The sequence below is a fragment of the Amblyomma americanum genome, chromosome 10 (genome assembly GCF_052857255.1).
Source record: "Amblyomma americanum isolate KBUSLIRL-KWMA chromosome 10, ASM5285725v1, whole genome shotgun sequence".
Taxonomy (NCBI): Eukaryota; Metazoa; Arthropoda; class Arachnida; order Ixodida; family Ixodidae; genus Amblyomma; species Amblyomma americanum.
In genome coordinates, this window is record NC_135506.1 from 46733460 (window position 1) to 46749728 (window position 16269).

Consider the following 16269-nt stretch of genomic DNA (forward strand, 5'->3'; position numbering starts at 1 on the left):
GGGCCATGGTGTGGGATGAGAAAGGAAAAATACTCATAGCTTATTTACTTATTTTAATTATCTGCATGCGAGTTTTGCATTTTTGAAACATGACAAATATTCGAACACTACTGCTTGGTTTTATTGAATGTGTGTGGGGAATGTATTCATAGTAAGACATCGCAGGTCATAAAAATAAGTGATCAATAATCCATAAGTAACACAATTTACTTTTCTATACGCATGTATGCAACCCTAAGAACTTAGTGTTATTTAGATTTGAGCGCATTAGGGTCTTTGCCAGGCAGTTGTTTACTTGTCTAGTACAAGTTTACGCGCACACACTGAGTAAGTTGTCTCGAACGAAAGTAGATGGGCTTCTACAGGAGTTCTTTTATAGCGCCTGTTCTAATACGCATACAGCCTTTGACAGAATTTTAGAACCCGGGGAGTTTCGTTATAATCCGTGCAGTGGGGCTCCTGTAAAATTCGTTGGATTTCTGCTCAGCGCAAGGAGCAAGACCAGAAGTGTTGTTGCCTTCAGGCGGTTTGGAATGCTGGGGATGCATTGGAAGCCACACAGTATGGCATGGAAGCAAGCCCCATGGGCTCTAAAGTTTTAAAAAAATGGTGTACGGTCATATATTTTTTATGAATAATTCACGTTTTCGGCGTTGATAGCAACACTTCCATTTATATTATAGGTGCAACTATCGAACACCCTACAAGTTCTATGCAATTAGTCCCACTTGCGTTAAGCCAAAGCCGTATGCAGGGCCGGCATATTATAGCGTTTCGTATCCTTTTCTTTTCTTCATGGCCTCTGTTTAGGGTGTCGTCCGCCGCGGCCAACATCACCGCAAAGCATCTACAGATGACGGAAACAACTCGGAAATAAAATATAATAACTGCCTGATTTTCCTTAACATATGAAAAAAAAATTTAAAAATAAGTTTTTCTTTCTGATTTTCTTTAACATTCATTCTGTCAGGCGGCGCTTAATGTCTGATACGCTGCCACGCTTCTGTGGACCAAGCATGGTTATCCCACTAAACATATTCGCAGCCAAAACTTCGCGACGGGAGAGTTCGAACAGGGGTTTATGAGGAAAAAGAGAATAAAACAACCGCTTTTTCAAAAGTCGCATTTCATGACGTCGCACTCGTAGATCTCGGTGTCGTTGGGCAGCTGGCCGGGCTGCGCGTAGGCGAGGCACACACTGGTGTGCCCTTCTTGGTACAATGGAATGCCGACGTTCTTCCACTTGGACACGGAGAGACCAGTAAACGTGAATGGCGGCTGGCAACAGTGGTCCACGGGGCGTGTTACTAACGCTAACACGTGGCTCTGGCACTGCAGGATGATCAACGCGACGACCGTAAAACAGCATGTGAGTCTCTGGAAGTCTCCTTGTCCGTAGATGGTCGTACCCTGGTCCTGCTGATCGACGTGTGGCTCTGGTTCGGTGCTAAGGAGCTGCGAGTCACTCTGTGCTTGCTTGAGATCGCCCATCTTCGAGTCTTTGATTTTCTTCCACTTGCTCGAGGACTTCCGAAGTACCTTCGTATTCATGGCTCGTTTGGTATGTTATGCGAGCGATAGTGAATATTTCAACCCTTGGTGGACGTTTTAGCGTAAATCAAGCCAAGAGATCGGTGAGATGCTGGTGATGCAGTCCTCGAGATCTCGGGTGTAAGACTTACTGTTGTTGAAACAATGCCGCATTATAAAGAAGAGGTTTAAATGCGCCAAATAGATGCGAAGTGAGTGTGGCAGTAAGAGAACAAATGCGAGGTATTGACAGGGGTTGAAATTAAGAAGATGAAATGAACATGACCATGACTAGGTAATGCCAAAAGTAGGCAACATATGTTTCCTTACATTCCAACCGCAACGCATATTTTAGCTCCGTAAAAATATTTTTTCTTGTGATACGTGAACGGGAGTCCTAGCAACAAGAGATGGCAATAATGATAGAAGTGACTGCGTGAGGAATTGGTAACAAATATCGTGTTTTTTTTTCAAACCTAAACTCTAAAACGATTACCGAGTTCCTGAAATTACGCATAAATAGTAACTACTCGGAATAACTTGGCCAAGTAGCTGTTGAATTTGGCGGCTCACTTTTGCTGGCAGAATCCGCTGCGAGTGAGCACGCTTTGCATAGGTCTACTGCGAGCGACGGGAACGCTGACTGCATAAATTTTGAGCACTGGAAACACAGTGAGCAGGGACGGCTTTTTGTTGCGCCGCATCTGCTTTCCTCCTTTAGTCAGTGAAGAGAGATGAAGCTGCTAGTTCAACTTTTACGAAAACTTCTTTTCCTGTTGACATCGCCCGAAACGACGGGACAGAGACATGGGAGAGTCGTTTGGCCTGCAGTGAGGGAAATCTGGCTTATGATGATGATGCTGAAACGATGGGGAATTTGGATTCATGCTGAAAAAACCAGACATGGACTGCACCAAAACGCCATGTGGTAGAAAATAGGCCGCCATTTGACGAAACAGGCTCGTCGTTTGCCTTTATTCCAAAACGCTTGTGAGATGCGGGTTGATTTGCGGTGTGCCCGTTATTGCCTCCGATGGCCACACAGCGTTCTAGCATTGTAATGACGCTAAATAAGTCTAAAAACAGTACTTACATAGGATGTCCAGGCTGCATTTTAGCCTTCACATTTTTACTTGACGCCGTCTGTAGTCCGTTTCCGACGCTTAATACGCCTCGACGTTTCTGCTCCTTAGATGAGTACGGCTAAGATACATCTGTTACATATTGTCCCTGAGGAATATTGGTGAAATTCCGTCCATGATCTAATATTAGCGGCCAAATGGCATCCACCCCATTCTTATTCTAGTTATTTCACTCTCCTGATTAGGATCTGCCGTTACTTCCTGCCCTAAGTAGACGTGTTTATTTACCACTTCCAGCGCCTCGCTACCATTTGTAAACTGCTATTTCCATGCGAGACTGCTCAACATTACTTTGATTTTCTGCATGCTAATTTTTAGACCCGCTGTTCTGCTTTGCATGTCTAAGTCATTAATCATGCATTGCAATTCATCCCCTGAGCGACTTAGCAAGACAATGCATTCATAGAATTTGGAAGTGCGTATTTATACTATTTACAATCATATCTCATAACGTGCAGTTTATTTGAGAAAAGTATCACTATGACAGTTTCTTGTATCGTTTGCTCTGTCGTACTTGTATGCACCCTGTTTCTTCTCTTTACAGCTGCTGAGCGATTGGAGACGGTTGAGCTGAAACTGGTTCCAACATGCACTGAAAACATCGTACTAAAGACCCCACTTGTGCATGAAGGGAATAGCCTGTGATGCAGATTCACGCCGCTGTACAGCTCGAATTTTGGTTTTACTTTTAACCACTTGTGGGACTGCCGGACCTAGTATAGAAAATACTCCGTAAATATACAGCTGGTTTATTGTTTATTGGGGCTTAACGTCATAAAGCGACTCAGGCTATGAGGAACGCCAGGTGGGGTTTTGTGCTCTGATATCGCACTGATATCGCACAGCACACGAGCCTCTAGAATTTCGCCTCCGTCGAAATGCGACCGCCGCGGCCGCGATCGAATCCCCCTCGTTATGGTCAGCAGCCGAACGCAATAACCACAGAGACACCCCGGCGGCGTAAATATACAACTGTCCATAAGAAATGTGAACTGTCTATATTTGCCTTCACAGTACAAAACCCCATTGGACCGAATGTCCTGTCCGGAATTTAGGCGGCTCGGTCAGAAAGCAGTCACTATGGTGTAGACTTCTTAGAGGAGAGGAAAAAGTGTGTTCGCGCACACTGAATTTTTATGCGTTAACTTCTTTGTGCATTTGAGTGCAGTTCATTTTCTGTGCATCAAAATTCTTTTTTTCCAAAGAGAGAAACATGTCCATGTTATTTGTTCACGAGGTCCTGTTTCGTATTCATGTGGGATTTGATCTTCGACAAAGAAGAGAGTACATTTGGACTGTACGTTTTTGTTCGTTTAAGTGGATTGTCTTATGCCTTGCGTTTGTGTATATATACCTTGCAATTGGATAATAAATGTGCCGTCATTAAACTATACATACCGTTGTTCAACGTTACAAATTGACCAATAAGCCTTTTCTTCGTTCCTCGAGGAGCGCCTTGGGGCCGCAACGCTACAGTCCAGACAGTTTTTAGCAGATTACGTTACTGGGGGTGAACAGTGCAATAAAATATTAGAGACAAAATTGGCAAGTAAAGGACATGCTATTTGTGCCCGCTCTTTTAATTTCTGACAAATGCAATCGCCGTCTTGCGATACTTATTTTGTGCGTAATTGCGGAGATAGGGAAAAATTTCAGGTATGGATGCTCCCTCATGTGCTGTTGCTTTGCAGCATCTCTGCCAGGTGTGAAAGCCTGGATGATAGTCTCGGCCAGTGCCCTCACCACTAAAGTAGGGTAGCATAATATATCAGTATTTCCAAATGTTTGCTGAAACTCAGCGCACCACCTTCACTTTAGGGGCACACCAAATCTCAGATCTGAAGGCACATTAATAATCACCGACACCAGAAATGGTCTTTTAACATGCAGAGCTTGAAAACTTCCTTGAGCTGTAAGGGTTGAATTCATGTTCGTTGTTGCCTCATGGATCGTAAAAAAATTACGTGCGTTTTAACTAATGAGTTATTACGGATAATGTGTTCCTGATTCAAGCACGCCGTTGACACTTGGAAGGTTCTTGTTCTTGGCACTAGGGCTTCGCTTTTGCCTTCTTCTTGCGCATGAGCCTTGGTCTGGAAGCCGTGTCCAGGGTGTCCTGCATCATTTTGAGCACGTCCTTGTCCGTCTCTGCCACACGGGCGTCGACGAGTCCGCGGCTCGTCTCAGGCAACCCTAGCATTGAGAGGACAACCCCTAAGAGGCCTGAGCCCACGATGGCGAGCTTCAGGTCCTCGCGGCCGAGGTCTTCAAGCAGGCCCAGCGCCGAAGCGGCCACTGCGCCCAGGCGACCGCTCGCGTAGGCGCTGCAGAGAACAGCGCTGCGTACGCCCGTGGGGAAGAGCTCAGCCATGTAGAGAAAGGCGGACGGCACCACCACACGGGAGCAACACTGGGCGAACACGAGCAGGGCGTCCCCCACCAGGCGGGGCTTGGCGTAGATGGCGATGCTGCAGAGGCAGCAGGTGCCACCCAGCAGAGCCATGACCACGAGGAGGAACTGTAGCCTGCAAGGCAAAGCATCAAGGTAAGTGTTTATCACCTTAAGATGAGCCTTTCTGGTACTATTGGTGGTTGTAATGTTGGCGAAATTGATTTGCAGTGAGCATCTTTTAGTATGGTGTTGTTTGAAGTCGTGGTAATGTTCAGCTGCTACGGAATACCGTGCTCAGAGTGATAAAATCCCTTTTAACAGTCTGTTGATAGTGCATTGAAAACTGTTCCGCGAGCGCATATGCTAGTTAGCTGTCCAAGAGAGATACGGGTGCTACATGAGTATCCATACTCTTGATACCCATCTGGCGAATGCATCTAAGTTGTCGCGACTTACGCGCGCCTGGCATCTCCAGATAAATCTGCTCTACGCCTCCAGTACACTAAACGTTGCAACACTTAAACTAGATAGTACGCTGGTTCTCAAAATCATTTGAAAGATGCACACTTTCTCGTAAAATGCGTCCCGTGCGCAAGCGGAATGCATGTTTTCAGTGCAACACCGGTAGGTTTCCACAGGGACAGAAATTAAACACAGTACCTTCCCCATATAAGACTAGCGCTCTATCGTTTAGCCACAGCTTCAGTTAAATGGTTTGGCCGCTAAATGCTGGGAGATCTTAGATTTGAAGAAATAATCGTCGATGGCTTACCTGCCTAAGGAGATGAGCGCCAAGTACATGACCACGTAAGACGGCGCGGACATAAAAACGGCCGCAACAGAAATCGTGGCATCCTTGCGCAATCTGCTGCTCCAGGACAGGCTGAAGAAGGCTAGCATCATCGCGAATAGCATAATCAGCACGCGGATGACGTAAGAGCGCCTAGGTTGCCCGGCAGGCGGAGACATAGTGATGCCGGACGTGTAGGCGGTGTGCTCCGAGCGGGACAGCTCCACTCTAACCTTCTGCATGGTTTGCTTGGCCACCATCCGGCTCATTTTGTTCATGCTGGCAGCCTTGAGCATGACCGCCTGGGCCTCGTCGTATCTAGACGTAAACAAGAGCCACACGGGAGACTCTTGCACGGTGCAGGCGCTGAGCAGAAGAAGCACCGTTGGAGACAGGACGATGACCTGCAGCACAGTCCACGGGAGCCGGAACGAGGCCAGTATGAGAAGCAGGACGTCCACGAGGAAGGTGCCCACTGCGCATGACACGCTGATGTAGAAGACGCGGTATGTCAGGGGCGCCACTTCGTAGAGCAGGGTGAGGCTGACCACGAAGATGGAGCTGGCGCAGGCGGAGTCCATGAACTTCGTCACCAGGAAGAACGAATAGACACGCGAGATGCACGTCGATGCAGTGCTTGTTAGGAGTGCCACAACGCCCGTGGTAATGACTATCTTGCGTCCAACGATGTCAGCTAAGTACCCCGCGATGGGCACGACCAGAAGGGCACCGCTCATGTAGACCGCGTTCCCCAGGGGCACCAGCCAGGACCTGCGACATACCAGATCCCAGAAGCTCCTCGCGGAGTGGGTGGCGTGGATCGGGTCGTAGTCCCAGGCGTCGCACTCGTAGGTCTCGGTGTCGTTGGGCTGCTGGCCGGGCTGGGCGTAGGCGAGGCACTCGCTGTGGTGTCCCTCTTCGTCCACTGGAATGCCGACGTTCTTCCACTTGGACGCCGAGAGACCGGCAAGCCTGGATGGCGGTCGGCACCAGTGGTCCACGGGGCGCGTTATGAGCGCTAAGGCCTGGGTGTGGCACTGCAGGACGATCAACGCGACAACCGTAAAACAACATATGAGTCTTTGGAAGTCTCCGTGCCCGTAGATGGTGGTACCCTGGTCCTGCTGGTCGACGTCCCGTTCTGGTTCGGGGCTAAGGAACTGAGAGTCACTCGGTGCTTGCTTGAGATCAGTCATCTTCGAGTCTTTGGATTTCTTCCGCTTGCTGGAGGCCTTGCGAGGTGCCTTCGTAGTCATGGCTGGTGTACGTTGCGCGACCGATAGTGAGTATTTCAATTCGTGCTGGGCGCTCTAGGATAAATCAGGCGATGAGATCGATCCGATGCTTGCGCTGCTGATGGAGTCCTCGAGCTCACGAGCGCGAAGCTTGCTCATCTTCAAACGCGAGCAGGTTATGAAGAAAAAGTCGAAATGCGCAAAACAGACCTTTTTCTTTTTTTATTGCTACGGTGTGCCTGCTGAAAAGTCAAGTCTCAGTAATTTGCGGAACAAATACGAGACAGTGACAGGGGCTGAAATTAAGGAGACGAAATGGACATGGTCATGACTAGGCAATGCCGACGGCAAGTAACCAGTGCTTCCTGAAATGCCAACTGCACCGCAATGTTTTGTTGCGTGAAAATAACATTTCTGGTGGTATGTCGTGGTCGGTGCGAAGCCCAGAAGAAAGGAGACGAGTCTAACTGGTCGAGTGGGATTCGAACAATCCTTTATTTGAGATGGGCGCCTATATTTATACCCCCTTAGTGGCATGACACTAATATACACAACTACAGAGTAAACATCCAGAAAGACAAGGCAAAAGACAATGCACTAAACTATGACCAGAGCCAAAGCTCATACACAGCATATGCTATGAGAGACTCCTAAAACCGATAGTTGGCAATGGTGACAAAAGTAAAACGAGTAGGTGCACGAGATGCATGTTGTCGGGGTGCTCCTTAGGAACACTGCTGCAGCGCCTGTGATGAAGACGGTCTTGCGGCCGAGGCGATGCGCAAAGTACTCTGCCAAGAGCGGGACCACGAGAGCGCCGCTCATGTTGACCATGTTGCCCAGGGCAACCAGCAAGGATCTGCAACATACCAGATTAACCTTCTCGCGAACAGTGCGGCACGTGCTTGTTCTTCGTCCCCGCCGTCGCATGCGTAGTTCTCGGTGTCATGGCTACTGGTGGGGTTTTGAGTAAGCGCGGCATTCACTCGTAAGGCCTTCTTCGCTGGTACTCTGAGCCTCTGGAAATGAATTCTGAAAATATCGCACTTATGCAGCTCCTTCTTAGTCGCGCTAGGCATTCTGCAGTCACAACCACGCCTGCGCTTTTATTACACGCCCCGTGGATTACTGGTGTCAGCCGCCATCCAATTTTTCAAATTTCTCCGTTTCTGGGTGCAAGAACGTCGATATTCCAGAGGTCAAAGAAATGCGCCTGAGCGAGTGTTTCGCTTACACAAAGCCCGGCCCGACAGCCCTTGATAACGAGACGTACGAGGGCGACGCGCACGATAGCCCTAAAGTAGGAGACACGGTAGGTGAGTGGCGCCACTTCGTGGAGCAGGATGAGACTAACCACTGGTCTGGAAGCCCGAGTTCTGCTGCTGCTCCAGGCCTCTTTGTTGTTCGCCCTTTTGTGCCTGGGAGTCGCTAAGAGCTTGTTTTGTACCTGGTACTGTTTGGTCTTTCGTTTCTATCGCGATGTTCGAGGCCCTCGGAGGCGTCTTGGGAGTACACGCGTGTCGACCGATGGCGGATATTACAATCTTAGTTATCAGCTTTGGGTTGAGCCCATGTTGGAACTAGGTGGGCTGGGATCACTGTTTCTGGATCATGAGCCAGCCGCAAAGGAAATGTGGAAACAGTTATTACGGTAACCAGCAAATTACACAAGAGATTGAAAAAATCCCACTTAACAAATTATGCTTTGTTCTAGCTGTAATGGCTGTAGTCAGTAAAAAGGCTGTTTAGTTAAATATAAGGCAGGGAAGATTAAACGGTAGTTCTTGTGCTCCATGATTCTTCTAGACTGTACCACGTTGACCGACGCGAAGGAAGGTTGTAATTGGTCTGAGCATCGCGCCCACTGAGCACGAAATGCAAATGAAAATGACGAATTTCATTGGGCGAACGCATTCATTGCAGATATCAACAGTTTTCCCGTTCGCTGTTATGTCTGAATACTAGAAACGGCAGGGATAGAATTGCTGAGATGCACCGGCACCGATTTTCCTAATAAGCCTTCGCTTTATGCTTGATCACCCTGAGAATACACTGCCAACGTGGTCACTCAGCTCATGTGACAGGTTATATAAGCAACCAGCTAGGGGGGTTTCGCGGGTGATGAAAAAGAAGCAGTAGTAGACGAAGAAGAGGACTGTGTCCGTCTTGTGCTGAGCCAGAAAGAGCAGAGGACTTTCTTCTCTATTGTCCTCGCTACTCATCGCTAAGAAGGTGACTGTTAGAAGCTCCAATACAGAAGCTCAGTATGTGTCTGTCTTCTACGATTGTTCTGTCCATTGGCGTTTCTATGCTTGGACATACCAATGGGAATGGTTGCTCTGCCCATCAAAGTTTTCTTCAAGCATCAATACGCCTGCCATCATAAGCTTTTGTAATGCCCTTTTTACCCTCTATTTTTTATTTCCTTTTGGCTATAAGAAACTGTTTTTTCCTTTCCTTTTTGACTCCCACTCTCGCATTAACTTAAGCTTGTTAGGTCCCCTTAGAACCCTAAATCACCTATGTAACAAAAAGTGACTAGCCCTTTTAGATCGTCCCATGTTTGCCGCATGCATGCCATGCAGGCAGTCACAGCCTGTATATGATCAATCACCCTTGTTTGTATGTGTCATTTTATGAGGTCAACAACAGCAACAACATCGCGATAGAACAAGAGCAGAGGAAAACCTCAGTAAGCCGAGCATATTCAAACCAAACTGAACATTTTCCTATTCAGTACCTGGAGTGTCTATACGACCTGGAGTGTCTATATGACAAGCTCGGTGTCCCAGGGGTATAAAAGCTCTTAAGCTAGTGCTAGGAAAGCACATCAAGTGCTTGGCGACTGCGAATAATTTCGGAAACCCTTCCGAGTGCTTCACGCTGAAACGGAAACAATTACGAGAGGACATGCAGGCCTAGAGCGGTGAAAGTTATTTGTGCGCTATATTCTTTCTGTCGGATTTGGTCCTGATGTGTGTGATGGAAGATTCAAAGCTGATATTGTTAGCTGAGTCGTGAAGAACCTGACGTCAATGACCAAAGTAAACGCCCTGTCGCAGCCGAGGATTAATCGCAGGAATAGTATTTTGCTACGTTTGGAAACATCTTCCAAGCAACGCTGCATTCCGTCGCCTCTGGATAGTAATATTGTCCTATTACTAGGACAAAACAGAAAATCCCAAAACAGAAGTCTATGGTTAACGTCAGTGGTTATGCATTTTGATTAGGCGAGAGTACTATTCTTGCTTGGTTAGAAAGATGTTCCTTGCAATGTATGTATAAGAACAGCAACTGTAGGTTTTTCCCTCAGGCCATCAGCAACATGCAGATGATAGTGTGTTGCGACAATATGGCTTCCCAAACATCCGATGGGACATCCCCGCCTGGGGATGATGATGAGCAGTTCGCCTATATGGACCAGAGCACCAACATTTAGCCGTGCGTGGCAGCGTCATATTCAGGAAAACGGCATCCTGGTGGTTGAACCGATGCCAAACGTTTGGACTTTAAAGGCCACTCAGCGAAGGCAACACACCACTTCGACCCCAGCTTCCTGTAGACGGCACCTCCGGCCTGACCGGACCACGGCAAATCGGCAGTCGGCTTTTCCTGTCGTCCCTTTCACCTTTCACTTTCCTATCCTTGTTCTCATTACTTTCCTGTGTTCTAATCCCATCTCGGTGTTGTTTTTTTTCACTTTTCATCGGCGGCTATGGTTAACATGTGTGGCGTGAGTTACGCTTATTTCGTTATAGTTGGTGTGTACAGCTGGCATGGGCAGTGCTTGCTTGCAAGTTCTTGTCCCGTTTCCTAGTTGGGCTCCATAGGGGGTGGCTGGCACCGTGGCCGAACAGAACATATAATTTATGGCTCCTCCTCCCATACAAAACCATCGCGCTCCGAAGAGAGTGCGGACAAATGTCGCAACAGAATGCCTGCAAAAAACAGATTTTATCGAGGTACCATGTGGCACGTAGCGAAGATGCAGTACAATCAACTAGGAAAATGTCTCCGTTCATTGTCTCTAAATTTTTGACTGGTGCCTTGGGCTTTGGCTATAAGGTGTCGAAGCTGGCCAGTGGGGGCCTGCTGCTCCAAATCCGCAACAAAGTGCAGTATGCCAGAATTCCAAACCTTTGGAGATAAGCCTGTATCCAATAGTGCTTATCGATTCGTAAACAGTACTGTCAAAGGCGTAATCTCTAAGTATGATTTCCTCGCCCTCAATGAAGAATAAATGTTGGAAGGCCTCAAGGAGCAGAAAGTCGCCTATGTGCGCATTATAAAAGCTCGGAAAGACTGCAAGGAAATATCGACAAAACACTTAGTTTTGTCATTTGCCCCCCCCAGTTTTCCGAGTACATAGATGCAGGGTATATGAACACAACTGCAAGACCATACACCTGAAACTGTCCACGGCGCTTTTAGAGTCAAAGATTTGGTCCTGGCTGCCAGAGCTTTCGCGGCCGCCAAACCTGTACCAAATGCGTATTAATTCATCATCAATCCGTGGGCTTCAAATCTGTGCGGAAGCACTTGTTTTCCTCGTGCTTGTCGTCTTTATTTACTCCTACTTTTCTGCAGCAGCTTTCAAAGAAAATACATAAAATACCGTTCGGACCCCATGTAGTTCCGTTACCAGGGTTTGTGGAGTGCATGGATTTTATTGGAGCTATCTTCTCGTCAGAGCAAGTGGTTAATGTATTATTTTATCACTTTATGACCATCAAATTGTTCCAAGGATGTCCCATAAATATATGGAAAGTGCCTGCAGAGGACAGAAAAGCCTTCCCATTATATTCCTTTTTGTTTTAGTTGAAGACTATCAAACCACATGTTCACCTACTGCGTTCTGTTTTATACAAGAAACTCGCGTTTTTTTTTAAACGGCTCATCCCTCTGCAACCTTTTTCATGCAGCAAGCAGCTTTTTCTTTGATCTATTTACCTTCCTGCCTGTTGGTTACTACGAGTGAAATGAGGCCGTTTTGTATACATTGCGGGCCATTTTGGCATATCTTAATATACGGGAATTTTAGTTTAACGAAAGGTCCATGTTTACCGTCAACATATCACTGCTAGTTCGCAAGGAACGACACCACCATAGACATGGGGGCGACGTCACTATTCGTCTTTGAATACTTTGGACGAATATTGAAGTTGCACAATACACTCGATCTCTTTTCCAAGTGCGCCTTAGAGTACACTGGATTTGAGAGATTGAATAAATGCTTGTTTGTTTGTTTATGGGGTTTTTACGTCCCAAAGCAACTCGGGCAATGAGGGACGCCGTAGCGGAGGGCTCCGGAAATTTCGACCACCTGGGGTTCTTTAACGAGCACTAACATCGCACAATACACGGGCCTCTAGAATTTCGCCTACATCGAAATTCGACCGCCACGGCCGTGATCGAACCCGCGTCTTTCAGGTCAGCAGCCGAGTGCCGTAACCACTGAGCCACCGCGGCGGCTGATTGAATAAATGCAGGATTTTAGCCTGACTAAATGAAGGCTGACTAAATGGCTTATACAGCATAGAAAAATATGCGCAAGATTTCAGAATGATGGCAATGCGACGAGCGAATTCCTGTAGAAGACTGTTTGCTGTGTTCACACTCTGCACGCATTTTCCTTGAAACCATTCAGGTTCACGCAATATTCTTGTCTGTAGTTGTACGAGCACAATGCGGTCTTAATCTTCAGTGGAAGCCCATGCGGTGAGTCATGGTAGCATTAGCACAATGATTCGTTTCTTGAGCATCTCATGAAGTGTAGCTCTGAACATCGGCGATATCGAGAAAAATTGACCCCTTTTATTGCGGCGAGGTGGGAACTTCGTTCAAAGTTGCGACTGTTTCTGTAACAGACGACTGCAGGACGATGTCTCACGCAATAGCACCTGGTGAAGAATAGGCTGTCGGGAAAACAACTGTTAGCTTATTCGGAGCGCAACTCCACACCATATCAGATAAAAAGACGTCGATTAAAGACTTTTAATGATTTTTGTAGATGGGAAAAAATTATTGCCTCATTGGGCGTCACAGAAACTTTATACTCTTCAGGAGAATGAGCTTCGGTTTAGATCCTTTAAGAACTTTTCACAGCTACATCACCCGTGATTAGGGATGGGACTTCGGCAGCTCTCGAAATGAAAAACGACGCGTTGTGTACTCCTCACCGCCAGTTATGTGAGCATAATGGTATGAAGGGATGCCTATCGTCTAGAGCAGAGTACGAGCTGCATAACTCTCGTATGTTGGAATCCCTACAAACGAAAGTACCTTCGCTGTTCTATCGAACGGCACAATACACAAACAAACAAGTGGTGCTCGCTTGAATGTGGTGCTCGGAAGCACGTCTTGGTCGAAGTCCGTGTGCTATCTGAAAAACGGAGGTCACGTCGAAGGACCAGTCGGCGTAAAGCAACAAATCTAGCTATTTCCACAGAGATTTCGGGTGAGTCCCGAGGGAGTCAGTTATCGCTGAGGACTTTGAGGATAGAGTTGATACGGTCGCGGCCGCTATTGCAATCTGGAGGAGCTAGTCCGCCGGAAAAGTTGAACAGCGACCATCCCATGATGTGCGTGACGGTCTTGGCGTAGCCAAGGGCGTGGTAGGCTCTCCTCATCTGTGCAAAAAAGGTTAATTAACAATTAATAAGTGAATAATTCATTGAACATTCCCGGTGTTTCAATGAACACTTTCAAAAATGTTCAAAAGTAGGCTTTTGGGGTTTAAAAAGGGGTTTTGCGGCATAGTGTTATCAGTGTTCACGAACACCGGAAAGCCGATGAATTTTATGTAGTAAGGTGGCTAAATAATTTCATCAGTAACTTTTTGGGTTTCACATACAGGCAACTGGTTGCATTTAAAAATTTGTAACCAGAAGTTAGTAATAGGGATATAAGTTTTTATAATTTCCAAAACGCGATTACTCGCGACGCTGTGGCTCGACAATGTCTGGCTGAATTGTACGAATATACACGCGCTTTAGAAAGCATACAGGCAAAGAAACCCCTAGAGTGCATGTAAATACTCGAAAAATCCAAATTTTTTTCGAGCCACAGCGCCATGGGTAACCGAGATTTGAATGTCTAGAAGCTGATATGGCTATTACTGGCGACCAGCTACAAATCTCTAATTTCAACTAGGCGCCTAACTATACTAGTTATAATGATCATTAGTACACATTAGTTAATTACAATACTACTTAAGATGGTTCACAAGTTCTTGGTGTCCGGCTATGCCGAAAAAGCAAAATTTTAACCCCGAAAAGCTTGTTGTTGAAACTTTTTGAGTGTTCGCTGAAACACTCGGTAAACGGTGAACACGCCACCAGCTGCAACAGGTGCTTAACTGCAGTTGTTAACACGATCCAGTTACCTTTTAACTTCCACCATCACTAGTTTTACTGCGTGGTTAGCGTTATCTGTGCGCGTTAAAAGGATTAGTTTGAACACTCTGAACTAGACCTGTGTACACTTCTGGACTCAGGCAAAATCGCGTTTATCGGAATCGATCGGTGGCCCGTAATTTGGAGGCGCAATATTGCACCTCCTTATTCTGCGCATCCGCAAGACAAGAGTTCTCGCTTTGCGCCTGAGAGAAAGAGGACTATACAGAAGGCCAGCACCCACCTTGTATGCGACAGTCGTTGGCGTCTCGAAGGACACAACATCGTTGGCGCCAACGCCGCCCTTAGCGAAGGCGCAATATTGAGGCGCAATATTGCACCTCCTTATGCTGCGCATGCGCAAGACTAGAGTTCTCGCTTTGCGCCTTAGTGAAAGAGGACTGTACACAAGGCCGGCACCCACCTTGTATGCGACAGTCGTTGGCGTCTCGAAGGACACAACATCGTTGGCGCCAACGCCGCCCTTAGCGAAGGCGCAATATTGAGGCGCAATATTGCACCTCCTTATGCTGCGCATGCGCAAGACAAGAGTTCTCGCTTTGCGCCTGAGAGAAAGAGGACTATACACAAGGCCAGCACCCACCTTGTATGCGACTGTCGTTGGCGTCTCGAAGGACACAACATCGTTGGCGCCAACGCCGCCCTTAGCGAAGGCGCAGCCACCGCCTGCAACATACTGGATTGTCGAACCATTCGGGTCGTGGCCGTAGACTTGCGCATGGCATTGCTTGAGAGGGAGAGAGAAACGAAAGAGATAGCAATGGGCGCGCTATGTAACTGTGCGACAGTTAGAAGAGAAAGTGGCAGGCTGCTCTGAAGACCCGCGGAGCAGTGAATATTATAACTATTTTTGGAGCAATAATAAATATTTTTTTTTGCAAATGCCACGCTCCTGTCGACGTAACTGGCCTGGGTGAGTTAGAGTGTTCCTGAATGTGCAGCCATCACTAAAAGCCTTCGGGACACATATAGTTCGCTTGTAGCAATGGAGCAGATTACTCATTGGCATCCGCCTAAGCGCAGCGATACGGCTCCCCAGATTCGGATTCGAACCTTGGACCAGAAAAAAATTTCTTTTTTCTTAATTATGAAGTTTTTGTAGAAGCTCTATAGCTTTCCTTTGTAGCCGTATAGCTGTCCTTGGGTGGATGCCAATTAGTTATTCGCTCCCTGATGTCAAATTTACTCCGCCTTTGGGGATCCCTCTAGACCTTTGACCAGCCATACGGATCGCTTCTGATAAATATAGCGGAGCCGTAAAACAGCCCTGGAAACTAGACAGTAATGCCACCACGCCTGAAAAGCAAAGGTTGTGTCGTGAAGAGAATTGACAACAATCTGTGTGCATCCTGAGAACAACGAACGCGAACCGATGAAGGGGCTCCAATGACATATGCGGTGCAGCAAAAATATGTACGGTGCGCACTGCCAGTACACTTTTGTGCTTATTCTTTGCTGTCTTCTTTAGTGAGAAAGACAAGCACATTGTTTTTCGAAAATGTACGTACAATGCACCGAGTTTATTCCAGGGATGTCAAGAGTGGCTCCAGTCTCAACCTCTTGTGAGATGGCGACTTAAAGAACTAGGAATCTTGCAGGCATGCAGGCACCTTATCCAGGCACGCGATAAAGCTCCACTCTTACTCTCAGAAGCAAACATGTTGGCCTGTATATTTCAGGATAAAACTGTGCCCTCTAGGATAACGGAGACGTTTTCAAGTTGTTTATCAGCATGTGAATTCCAGTGAAGTGAACAACAATAAGA

General features: G+C 47.0%; 1 protein-coding gene across 1 annotated transcript; it reads right to left on the reverse strand.

Moving 5' to 3' along the window:
* Positions 1–4722: 4722 nt before the first annotated feature.
* On the reverse strand, positions 4723–7110 carry LOC144108256 (solute carrier family 22 member 6-like). Its single transcript, XM_077641531.1, has 2 exons — positions 5837–7110; positions 4723–5197 (listed from the first exon to the last, which is right to left on the reverse strand). Exons 1-2 carry the CDS (start codon positions 7108–7110, stop codon positions 4723–4725), a joined length of 1749 nt encoding a protein of 582 aa, XP_077497657.1.
* Between the last annotated feature and the right edge of the window lie 9159 nt (positions 7111–16269).